Source organism: Trichoplax adhaerens, genomic scaffold (genome assembly GCF_000150275.1).
Source record: "Trichoplax adhaerens TRIADscaffold_11 genomic scaffold, whole genome shotgun sequence".
Classification (NCBI taxonomy): Eukaryota; Metazoa; Placozoa; class Uniplacotomia; order Trichoplacea; family Trichoplacidae; genus Trichoplax; species Trichoplax adhaerens.
Window position 1 is genome coordinate 312,086 of NW_002060953.1, and position 13,034 is coordinate 325,119.

The 13,034-nt window shown below is 35.6% G+C and overlaps 3 protein-coding genes across 3 annotated transcripts; 1 reads left to right on the forward strand and 2 right to left on the reverse strand.

The window, feature by feature from the left end:
• Window positions 1-218: 218 nt before the first annotated feature.
• Window positions 219-7,792, reverse strand: TRIADDRAFT_50721 (uncharacterized protein; the record flags this gene model as incomplete). Its single annotated transcript, XM_002115539.1, has 5 exons — window positions 219-456; window positions 618-769; window positions 1,004-1,124; window positions 1,324-1,998; window positions 7,656-7,792. The coding sequence occupies 5 exons, from the start codon at window positions 7,790-7,792 to the stop codon at window positions 219-221; spliced, it is 1,323 nt and encodes a 440-aa protein (XP_002115575.1).
• A 1,549-nt stretch (window positions 7,793-9,341) lies between these two features.
• TRIADDRAFT_36386 (expressed hypothetical protein) lies at window positions 9,342-11,738 on the forward strand. The gene is made up of 6 exons (XM_002115436.1): window positions 9,342-9,369; window positions 9,868-10,021; window positions 10,501-10,684; window positions 10,825-10,884; window positions 11,433-11,479; window positions 11,601-11,738. The coding sequence occupies exons 2-6, from the start codon at window positions 9,878-9,880 to the stop codon at window positions 11,649-11,651; spliced, it is 486 nt and encodes a 161-aa protein (XP_002115472.1). The 5' UTR covers window positions 9,342-9,369; window positions 9,868-9,877; the 3' UTR covers window positions 11,652-11,738.
• A 1,089-nt stretch (window positions 11,739-12,827) lies between these two features.
• Window positions 12,828-13,034, reverse strand: TRIADDRAFT_29914 (uncharacterized protein; the record flags this gene model as incomplete). The annotated part of the gene is made up of 1 exon (XM_002115540.1): window positions 12,828-13,034. The coding sequence occupies one exon, from the start codon at window positions 13,032-13,034 to the stop codon at window positions 12,828-12,830; it is 207 nt and encodes a 68-aa protein (XP_002115576.1).

Sequence of the window (13,034 nt, forward strand, 5' to 3'; positions counted from 1 at the left end):
AAAAATTTATTCTTTACGATTACATCTTAAAGCTTTTAGGCTTTACTTTGTCAAAGCCATGCAAAGTGCACATCTTTTAACAAATATTAACGAGGATAAGTGTCTTCATCTACAAGTTAGAAATCCCCTACATTATTGATCCGAAATTTTTGACGGATGCGATCCCTTCGGTTGATCGACTTTATTAAGATTGGTAAGTTGGTATGCTACCACCATCATCAGACTGCTTCAACATAGTTGGCGGGGACTAAACCCACTGTACCATTTAAACTACCCTTAATCCATCCTTGTCCATCCTCTTCGCTCAGTTTCATAATTATATCACCAGCAGCAAAACTTAATTCGTCTGATTCTCTACGAGTGTATTCATAAAGAGCTCGGACAGGAACGCCTTCGCCATCATTAAAAGATGGAGGTTCATCCCATTCGTTGTCAAAGGAAATCTGTCGATTGTATCTATAAGAATCAAGAACAGGTAATTAGTCTAATGAAGACTTGCACCTTTGTGAATAGGTGTGAAAAATTATGTCCTCTTCTCTTAAATATATCTACACTAGAAATGCAATAGTTCAATTACAAATAAATAAATAGTTACAGTTTCATCCATTATAGCTTACCCATCATTTGTATCGTGATCTTCGTTACTTGGATTAATCTTTTCAACTTTTGCAGTATTTTCTGGAGCACTGACATTTTCGCTGCTATCTTGAATTTTTTTAAATTTACTCGAACTTTTCTTCACCGCAGCTTTTTCTGTGACCGTATATTCCTAACCGTTACAAAGTATATATATATAAATATATGTATATATTATAAAAAGCATGTTATACTATTCAATTAACGAACAAATTATTCGATCTTTTCAATAGCTTTTCAATCGTACAACATTCTATTATTGATGCTATCGATTTAATTACTGTAATGAATAAATTATTTGGTATTTTGAAGCTTTTTTTGTTGTGAGAATTTGATATATACTTTATTAAACAAATAATTCATATACCTCAAATTCTGGCCACCTCGTTTCCATTCTCGCTCCAAATTGTTCAGCAAAACCACATAAGTCGCGCCCTGAATCAGCCTTTTCAATAGTTTGTAGCATTTCATTATATATCTTGGAAAAGCTAGAATGATTGATAGATAGAAAATATCAAGTCAAACATTTGCAAAGCATAGGTTAAGCATCGATAAAGCATATAAACCATAAGCTATACTAGTTATTTTTGATCACGCAATATAGAAATATAGGCGTTAAGAACATATTGGCAATGACGTTATATCCATGTTTACGATATTGTAATTTATTCGATTCGAAGTACTTACTTAGGATTATCAGCAATATTAACACAATTGTGAATTACTACCAACATTTCTTTAAAAAAGATTAACCGATCTTCTTCAAACGCTTGCCATCTATCGAATTCTTCGGTCATGCTCTTTTGATAACTGTCATTAAAAGTTGTTAAGTCCTCTAATCTTTCTTTATATCTGTCTTTTGCTCGACTAGCTTCTTTACTGGCCTTATCAGCTTTGTCACGAATTTTCTTAACTTGATCAGCAGCCATATTGTTATCGCTTTCAGCAGTATTTAGTTGTTTATTATTGTTATCCTCAGCCTTTGCGGCTGAATAATACTCTTTCTTAGCTTTAACCACTTTCTCAAAACGTTTAGCCCAAGGCTTTTGGATACGGCTAAAATTATCATCACAGTCTCTAGTTTCTTTGTAGTGCATCATTGACTTATGATAATGGTCTTTTTTCCATTTTTTGACAGAGTCATAAGCTTTACTTAATAATTTCTCTCTAACGTCAGCGTGTAAATTAGCTACCTCATCAGCTTCAGTAAAGCAGGCCTTCCATGATTCTTCCATAGTACCATATTCAGGGCCATTTTGGATACTAGAGCGCCAGTCAGATGCCCAACGCTTTAAACTTCGTGCATATGCACGCTCCAATTCCATACGATCACGAATCATAGCTAGCATATCATCGCATAACCTATAACAGCGTTAGATCCACTGTTAGTAACGACATATAATTAAGTCTTGTTACAGTAACTTTCAGAAATTGGTGACTTTATAAGCATGATAACGGCATTGCGATCATGTTGAACATCTTAAAAAGCCTATTCAATTAGTACCATATTTATAGTGGTTCTCTATTTTGCTGTTACGATCATCGTCTCATTCTCAAAGATAGAAATTATCTATTAGTATAGCAATCGAATCAACAACTAAATCGCAATTTTGGAAGTGAAATATTTGTAAACTTGGCATGCAAAATGTTCTTGTTAGTATTGTTATGATAAAGTGATAATTATTCTACTGTAATTTATTCAGTTTATCAATAGGCGTAATTCCCTATATTATGCGCCATTCAACGTAAATCAAATAAAGCCCAACCCAAATGACGATTAGCAACCGGTTTCTAACTTCTACTCAAGATGAAGCTGTACATACATTGATGAAAATTAGCAACGGTTAATGTTGATAAACAATTTATATTTATGCAATCTTTGATAGAAGATTATGAATATCAATTGATAATTACTGAACAGGTGGATATCCTTTCCTACGGCTACTAAAAGTATTCTTCTTGCTGCCAATTATAAAAAGAGATCCACTGAATGATCAACTATGCTATACATGCGACCTAGGTCTACATTATCATTCCTATTCTTCACATTAAAGATATAACTAATACGCATATTAGTTTATAAATAGGAATAAGCAATTTGAAATCCCATGGAATTAATTCTTAGTATTATACACCCTAGACCGTGAACTACCGTACTCCCTTTACCTCTAATAGTTCACAATTAGGCCTAGATCATCTTTCCTGTTATTCATGTTCAAGGAATACCGTAAATAAAGCATACGGAATGAGTTTATCATCAGTAATAGTCAATCTTAATTCACATGGACAGAATTTTTTCAACATAATTTGCTCTAGGCCTAAATCATTATTCCTCTTATTTAAGATTTTGCGTCCATCAACAGGAATAGCCAGTTTCAATGGACATGAAATTCATTTTAACATTATTATTTATCATAGGACCAAAGGATTATTTCTTTATTCCACATTTCCACTCTACATACAAGCCCATGTATTTAAATATATATATTAGATCAGGATCAATTGCTAAGCTGAATGGAATAGCCTCAGGTTAATATGCTAGTAACAGCTACTAAAATCGATTTATTATTGGTCATTAGTCAATCTATTCTCCAAAACGACAAGTATCATGGTAGCCCATTCAGACAGAACATAATCTACTACGAATAAAATGAATTTCAACAGCATCTCCATTATTCCATTTTAAAGTAATTGAAAGGCATGAATTAAAATTACCCTCTACAATGCAGCTCTATCAATATTGGTTATAATTAGTAATGAATACAATATGAGAAATTTGTACTCTAGCATGCCTCTAGGTTATAAGGGTTTACTACTTTTAAAACGTGTCATTCAAATTCTATTTTCCCGTCGTTCAGTGATATGCAAGCTAAAATTAATCAATATAACGAACAAGATGGAAATCGTGCCTAGAATACATTCACAAGCGTTATAGTTTCGTCCCTATCTGAAATTACTAGTATTTTTGATCGGTCCTTTTCTTTTTCGACTGATCATGACTTCTTTCGCAATCTGGGTATAACCCTAATGTACTGTATACTAAATAGTAGATCCTCAATTGTAGATGTTGGATTTCGACATGTTGACCACTACAGTACAAATAAGAACTAGAATTTTTAGGCTTGAGTTATAGAGATAGTTCAGTTCTTTTAACAATATTTTGGACACTGTAATCAGATTAAAATCGAGATTATTAACAATACTATTTCAGTGCTAGGATCTTCTCTCTAACGAGAATGTTCTCTCCCGTGAATATCATCAGGATTCATTGACAACCATTAGTATCCTACTGCTGGCTATGATTTCTTCTGTCAGTAATAGAATATTCAATTCATTTTATTCACTTAAATTAAGATACAACCATTCGTATAAGCAGACCAAACCAGGTTACAACATATACTAGTATTGGTATATCAGTTTATAAGGCTATCCAACTACAGCCTTACAGCCATCACAACCATTTGCTCTTAATATTGAACCGGAAACACTGCCTCCACTTTTAGATAGTCCTCCTACATCAGGAGAATTTGTCAATGCCAGACCGTTGGCTTAACATTTTGTCAACTGTCAGTAAGGTCCTGCATGCCATCGATATGTGCGGGTTAGTGTCTAGATAGTAATAATCGTTTAATTCTTCTTACGCAATAGAGTGATCATAGCGATTGATCTTAAATGAATTATTTTTGATCTTTTTGCCAATTAATTAACTAATTCTAATTCAATTTAATCTTTAAATCTGAGATTGGATAACAAAAATTGGAAAAAATTATCCAACTCCAATTCGTGTTGTATCTAGCACCAGTCTAATTGTAAAAGCCTAGAGGGTAATGATAGTTTAGAAATAGGCCAGAAAACTATAACCATAAGCCGAAGCAACGGTTTATAAAGCCACTTACAGTTTATCGTACTGTACACCTGTCTATTTTTGATCGCAGTAGGGGTAGAAATTGATTATCGCAATAAGAAAGTCATGACATGATTGCGTGCTATTTCAATTGCTAACACCATGCGGTAATAGCTAAACAAATCTACTGACTAAACATTAACATCATTTACGGATGGAATTATTAAACAATTCCACAGCAGTAGTCAAAGGACAACTTTAATCTGTACCAATGGCTGTATACTGTACTATAAATGTACATATTTAGAAGAGAGCCAGTTCTGATTACTAATATGTTTAGTCAGTATTCTCAGCGAATTTTTTTTTATCATCAAAAGCGCTGCCAATGACAACCTAATCAACATTGCAAGTGAAGGAATTCAATCTAGCGTTATTCAATAATGAAATACGAATAATTAACTGTTATTATTACAATGCAATCCAGGCGTAAAAACTAACGTCAATATTGGAGAACAGAGAAGGTTGTGGAAATTTCTTACTGAAGAAAGTCAAGAAAATTTCCAGTTGACTTGAACTTCATTTTTGGTCAATAGAAGCAGGAAAAACAATCTGGCGAATTCTTTTCAAGGATCGGATAAAATAACAACGTCAACAGTACGGATTATATCGTAACGACTGGTTCATTTTAGTAGTTCAAAGCAATCAACTTGGCCATTGGTAGCCAAGAAAGCGATTGCATTGGTGATAGAGTATTAAATGTCAAGTTTGATGTTGAAAAAGTCAAGTACAATGACTATCATTTAGAAATCAGTCATAAAAGATTAAAAGCGAACAAATTAGGGAAAGGCATGACTAGCTCGCCAATCAATCCCAGATGTGAAGATTCAATTCCCAGTCCATTAAAGATAGGACTATTGTAACGACCACTTTGATTCATTTTTAATAGTTCTATATAATAATAATCAATAGCAACACCACAAACTAATGAAGTAGTGCAGTTAGCTTCTGGGATGGATCAACTTATATGTATTAGCCAATCGGAATGCATTCAAATCATTCCAATATATAAATACGGTAGATTAATTTTCGCTACAATCTCCAGCAGGGATGATCGCAATCCCGCTCTTTGTCGATAACACACAGTATGCAAGAATCAAGTATAGAATCAATAAGAGTTTCCATCCCAGTAAGCTAAAGTTCTTTTTTAATGTAACTGTGGTTGAAAGGTTAGAAATCAAGCAAAACTGTAAAATCATTCTTTGTCCCGAGTGGAATGAATCCAATGTCAATGCCCATCGCTATAACTGATTATTTTCTATTACTAATAAATCCATCGTTGAGTAGGCATCCTAGAATCATTAAGGCCAATTTACCTCTAAGTAGGATGATTTGCAAACCTCTCGAGTGGACAAGTAAAGTTTTGGATTTATGTTGCTTCAAGTTTTCTGACGCTATTAATTGATGAAAGGTTAAAAAAGTAGCACAAACTAACGCTTCATGTCCACCATGATCTACTTGTATCCAACTATTGCAGAAGGGTTAAATCGCATCATCGCATTTTACCTCTTTCTATAGTTGTCAATTACATCGAAAACGGTGCAGTTGCCATCATCAAATAAACTTATATTATTAGAGCCAACTGATCTATCATGGTTATGATTTGTAACAGACAAGTTGAGTTGCAATCGAACGTATTCCATTCTTATCAATTCCATATTCATCGGCTGTTGTCATTTTATTGTACAGTACTGAGTAACACTTGCTTTATATTATCTAAAATTATTCTTAGATAGGAGTCTAATCAAGAATAACGCAACAATGTTATCGAATATATTCCACATTTCCAGTTTAAATATCGATTCGAGCCTTATGCATCCAATCCGAGTACGTCGCAATGATGTCATTGTTGATTGGCTAGTCAATATGTTCAAACGGTTTGATGCTAATTATAATTATTACGAGCGGGATTAACTCTGTGATGAGCATGATTCGAGAACTTACAATCATTTTAAAAAATCGATCAATGCCTAACAAAAGTCACAACCAAGATGATAGAGTAATAGACGGATAATTGAATGGAGCATAAAGTAAAATAGTCTCTCCCAAATTGAAGCTTCAAAGTCAATTCATGTACAGCTTGGAAAGTGGAGACGGTGAAAAAAAGGAAAGATACAATGATAACAAAATCTGTTATTTGCCTAACTGCAAAAAATACAAATGAACAGAAGTAGGGTGTATCAATCTTAGGTAGATAGATAGGAATGATTGTCTTGTATTTCAAGAAAAAGATGTGTAACCTAAAGGGGAAATACGAGTATTACTGAATTGTCGTCAAATTCGTTATCAAGATGATCCTATTTGTCCTTTAGAAAGACAAGGTAGAAAGTGATGGAAAAGCAGCATAGTGACTCTATTACGAGTATTGATTGTACTCTATTTTAAGAAAGCTTGTCATCGACATGATCGTATCGATATTTTTGTAAACTCTCGTCATTTCTTCCTATTTTTTATAGTGTATACTGTATTATTTTCTCCCGATGTCAGCATAAAAACTAGGCCGAGATTGTAATAAAGTTATTGAAAAGTATTTCTATCTCTACTTGAAGCCATTCCATCATTGATGACATACTACCCCTGTCCATGACTAGAGTAAACTTTGTCCAACGAGTCTCGATTTATTGCAACCAATGGTTAATCAATACGATTTGAAGTAGACTAGCGTAGGCCATCCTAAAGGCAATGTCAATGAAAGCTAAGATAGTAAAATCAATGTATGCGTATAAGAAAAAGCCCATGCCAAGATGGCAGCCATAATGCAAATATGACATTGGTTAGCCATCATCATCACGTTAATGTCGGTGATTACGAGAGCCTTTGCACCCGATCAAAGGAGCAAGTTGATGCAAGAAGAATGCATGATCCAGTATTGAAAAGTTTGAGAAATGGATCAAGATGAAAAAATACAATGAGAATGAGAGTGTATCATATCGAATAGTTAGGATTGCAAAGCGATAAAATAGAAGGCTAATTAAGTTAACAGGAAAGAAGTCATGATGATGATCCAGAATCGACTAGACCTCAACTATCCACTCGTCCTAGTCTACCACTACTCGTTTGCCGCGATGATGATTACACAGCTATCGTAGTTTACCGTTATTTCTCGTCATCAACTTACTTCACACCATCATCCACTCGCTTGACAGTTCTCTTATAATTGCCAATATCCCAAAATGTACTTGCAGCATCTCGGATATTTTCTAAACTAGTATCGCGTCCTTTATTCGACGCGGCTTCCATGTTATAATTCGGCATGTTGATTAGTCACACCCTACGCCACCTTGATTGCTCTACAACAACATTCAAAGGTAAATAATTTGTATGCGATTGGGGTAGCGCTCTTTAACTTAGTAGGTAGTTAGTTGCTGGCAAGTCTGATCGAGCTTGTACACTGTAAGGATCGAGTACCACCCTCGCCTTAGATCTAATCATGGTACTGCGAACAAGGATTACTAGAGATCATTACGTCTTGATTGCGCACCGGTTTAGCCGGTCATTTCATGGCGCTTTTTGGATTTTTGGGAGGGGGATTTTCCATATTAAACCTCTAACTGGGTAGAATAGACTACAATGGAAGAGACTAATGGAATGCAATCTACTTGCTGGCCTTCCTCTCCATTTTATAGTACACTACAAAATCAATTTGCCAGCTCTTTTAGTCGATAGTCTAGTGTAATAGGATGCTTGTGGACTACTACCTGCTACTGTAGAAATAACGAGGCTGACTAGATTGATGGCTATCCTTTTGCTGGTCATTTTTACCCAAATGTGCAAGTGCTTTCCGACATACTGTAGCAGTTACGCCTGTTGATGATCGGATTCAAATCGTCCTCTAGAGAATCGATTGGGGTCAAAATCGAAACGTCAACAGCTACTACTAACGACTTGTAAGGGGAAATTAATACCTTTTTGCTATAGTCTGACATCGAGTTTAGTATAGATTGGATGTAGACTGACTTTTGGTGCAAAATGGACTTGCAAGAGACGTAACCTATGCCAGCAAGTGATGACAAAATAACTCCATCGACAGTGCTCATTTCGTGAACAGGTCTACAGCATGTCCATTGCACAAAAGATCACACTGTACAGTTGGCCGAAGAGACCCTACACTACGCACAGTACGTAGTATACTGTTGGAAGGAATAAAACTTGCAAATCAGCTCCAAGTTTAAATGATCGCTTATGGAATCAAAATAGCTTGATCATGGCACTGAGTAAAGTGGTGCTCTCCTCAGCACTCTTTCAAACAATACTGTACGAGCATGGACTTCTGAGACAAATAAAGTAGTTGTATGACAAGTCCCTGGTACGGGATGATTGATTGAGTTATTAGAAATGAAAATAAATCATGATCCTAATAGTATCGAGCGTCTTTCTCTGCTTCAAGTCAATTATTAGTGGCTATGACAGTGATTGTCCTAGTTCTTATCCCTGCTATGGATTTCACTATCATGGGTTTCAAAACTTGAACTCTAAAAACCGTCGAAAAATCGAAAAGTAGTTCATGGAGATCCTTACTATAGAGGACTATCCGGCGGGTACGGTACAGTACGGTTCGGTACAGTTATAGTAGTACCGAGACCTAGAACGGTTCGGTTCGGTTCGGTTCGGTTCAGTACCCTTAAGGGTTTGCGGTGTACAGTACTGTACAGTACTGTACACTGTACAGTGTACAGTGTGCACTGTCCAGCTGTCTGATTACAGTGTACAGTACTCTATTACACAGTGTACAGTGTACCATAGTACTGTACTGCAAATGGTCCTGCATGGCTGTACACATGCGCATCAAAATTAACTTCTCTCCCTTTTTACTCGTGGTGGAGAAGAAGACGGTAAGTGAACATGGCTGCGATCAACAGCATAACTCGAATCGTGCTATAATGCTAACCATCCGTTGTCTTATTTGGATAATCAATGTAGAAAATAATAGTCTATTTATCACTACAACTAGTATATCCATTTTGTATTCGTTCTTACTTGTGATCGTTGAGAAATGAAGGATTGTAATAGCGATAGGAAGGATAACTGACTGATTCCTGTGTCATTAGGATAGTCCATGTTACTTTTTGCCTTTGCCATTCTTAAATGCTCTTTATGTACGTGATATAGTACACTAATAGTCTTGCACAAGGAGCTGTGTTTCTTTAAGCTACTGTCTTAAATGCTTCTTGGAGTTATTCGACAATCTGTGCCGATTGCTCACAGCAATCGGTTGTTCTACTATCGATATTTCCTACAAGTAGACAGTGTCGATCGATCTCGGTTAGACCTATGAGTGGTCTATTACAAGGACAGTATGGTGATTAATTGACCTCATTTTGCGTTGTTAGACGGTCTACCATGTTGATCCCTAAGAAGAATTTGATCTTAGTTTACGAACGTTTGTTCAATGATGGCGTCATGGTCGCTAAAAAGGAGTTTAATGCCCCTAAACATCCTGAACTTGAAACTGTTCCTAACTTGCAAGTCATCAAAGCTTGTCAGGTAAGGTGATACGAATTAACGACGCAAATTGCAAAAGTGATCATGGACTTGCTAAATAAGTAAAGTTATTAAAGCTCATGAGTAGTAGTTAGATATAATGTACGTTCAGTGCGTGCAACGTATAGGCTTATAGACGAAAAAATTAAACCTAATTTGGAACCCATTTTAGCAGTAATATTGATCAAAGCACAATTGTCCTTTAATACTGTGAGCGTTTTTCTACAGTTTACTTTCTGTCTAATGAGGCTAACAGTTGAACAATGTCTCAATGTTACTTCCATCTAACGTTGAACATCTACAGTCTCTTTACAAGGATTCTTACTTATTCCATGGCAAGTCGAGTATTATTGATGCTTTGTAGTATGCAGTACATAGTGTAGCCATGTTTACCTTTGATCGATATGAAACTGCTAGATGGTGCAACAGAGTTACTATGCCGCGTCATTCGATAACCTGAATTTTTATTCAATCCTCTACAGTCATTAAAATCACGCGGCTATGTAAAAGAACAATTCGCTTGGAGACACTACTACTGGTCTTTAACCAACGAAGGGATTGACTTTTTGCGCAATTACTTGCATTTGCCAGCTGAAATTGTACCTACTACATTGAAACGCCAGGCTAAACCTGAGCCACCTCGTCCTTCCAAAGGATTCTATAGAGGTAAATTATCTTTCAAAGCATCGATTAGTGTACCAAGTCACCTTGCTTGTTAGGATCAATTCGATTAGACGAATATGATCCGCTAGTTCTTTGTAATAGTTCACTAAGGTAATCATGATGACTCTTTCCTGCTAATCTAGGTGACGATCGTCCTCGCCGTGATGACAGAGATAGATCAGATAGAGAAGGTTATAGAAGAGGTAAACACTACACACTAGTAGGAAAGGATGATACACACGTGTATGCTACTACAATCACAGATTTTAACTTTCTACGTTGTGAAGCAGAATCACTGCTCTTCAACCTCCATAATTTCTATAGACGACACAGGATAGAGTTGTCGCTCTTACGTTTGCTATAATGCAAGTCAACACTCTATCTTAGTAGACTGCTAATAAGCAGTCCATGATCTGGGTTAATTTTTTGCCTTGCAATAATAATCCCTGTAATACTCACCGCAGTGCCGATAATTACGTAGGCATTCGCGGTCCATTTGCTAGGGACAGTATCCGTCTCCTTTCATGTATTCATTCTGATTTGTAGGATGTTGATGGTGAATGCATTTCGTACACGAAATTATTAAAAACCAACTATTAAACAGTTGATCAACTTGCTACATTATATTACTGTCGTGTTTTACCGTATTCTTAGATGATACGTGTTGATCAATCCTTGGAACTTGCAAATACATCTTTTATTATCGATTTAGACATCAGCTAATAGCGATTTATTACATTTTTTGATACAGATGGCGGTAAAAGAGTTGGAGCTGGTAGTAACTTTGAACCTCAATTCGTAAGTTCCGAACATGCATTTTCGATACTACCATTATTTTAATATTGATATGTACGCGTATAATAGTTAATTTTGTATTAAACTTTGGCATTTATTCCTGCCCTTTTTTTTTTATAAACAGCGCGGTGGTGCTGGCTTTGGTCGCGGTCGTGGATTCGGTTCTTCCAGTTAGAAAGAATTAAACAATGACTAACCGTAACTGTATTTCTACTAAGATCGGTTGTGTATAATACGCTGTTAATAAAAGGAACTTGAAATCGTAGATAGTTTTGGCTTGCGTTTATTATTTGCTGTTGTGTGATATGCGCGTATATTAGTAGCAATAAGTAAGATAAAATATCATTAGAGAATTGACGGAATTTAATTTGCATTCTACTTAAAAAGAGGCCAAATTTTCAATTTTTGATCATAGGTTTAAGATGATTTGGACCACATAATATTTTTATCTCGCATGACCGCTACGTGTGATTATAATTAATCAATAGTTATGAGTAGGAATCTTTTATAATGGGTAGCAATTATACTTTTCATTTTAAGGGCGATTTTTAGCGTCCATTTTGCACCGTAAAGAAGGAAAATTATTTGCATTTGAGATGTAAATGTAGTAAATAAGGAAAAATATTAATTTACAAATGTTCCATATCTTAAATCTGTACAAAGCATTCGTTATTCATCATCTACACGCGTACTGCACCGGTAATTAATTATATCTTTATAACATAAAGCTTCAAGATGGTAGCAATTAGTAGAGTGTTTGATCGTGAATATTGTATACTTGTGATCTTTTTAGCAACCATACAGCATAGCAATCTATCAACGCGATCCCTTCAGACATCTTCTAATAACAGCGTTAACAGCCACGCTCGCCTATATTATCGTAAACTGGAATACAATCTCAATCAAAGCAGAATCAATAAGCGGCATAGGAATGTGTCCATGTCGAAATTTTGTAGTTAGGATAGCTCTATCGTAACATGTAGTTTCAAGATGAACAGATAAAGGAAAATAACAGCATCTAACTACAGTACTCGTACATGTTGAGATTACAAATTAAGTAAAGAGTTGAAATTAAAACCCCTTTTAATCTTGTAGTTCAAGAAGCATCGTGAAGAACCCACTATGTAATAATTTCATTTTGCTATTTATTGGTGAACTTCGCTTGCAGGAAGAGTTCTCAATGGCATTGCCAAGCTTGCTATTACGCATTCCGATATCGCATTTGTAAGTATCTACATTATGATTATTATCTACTTGTACGAGTATTTATCCTCTTGCTCAAACGCGTCGAGACTCAAGACTGCAGAGTATTCCATGGATCAATACTGCAACAACACCTGTTTCATATTTTTTATGAGTCGTAATATCTTCGTTTCAAGGTGCGATATTTCTTCAGCATATACAATGCTTCAATTTCTTTGATTACAAATTTACCACGATCAATCATCTTATGAATGGTTTCAGGGTCTTTAACCTCACGATTTTTCATAAATGCCCGTCTTAAACGCTCGCGAAAGTAGTCGTAACCTGCAGGATAATCACGTCCCAGATAAAGCAT

Bases quoted from the DNA above. Each gene is read 5' to 3' on its own strand.
- TRIADDRAFT_36386 (XM_002115436.1), top strand. From the start codon at position 9,878: ATGTTGATCCCTAAGAAGAATTTGATCTTAGTTTACGAACGTTTGTTC. The intron at 10,885-11,432 runs GTAAACACTACA...TTTTTGATACAG, and splicing joins TAGAGAAGGTTATAGAAGAG to ATGGCGGTAAAAGAGTTGGA. The intron at 11,480-11,600 runs GTAAGTTCCGAA...TTTTATAAACAG, and splicing joins GTAACTTTGAACCTCAATTC to CGCGGTGGTGCTGGCTTTGG.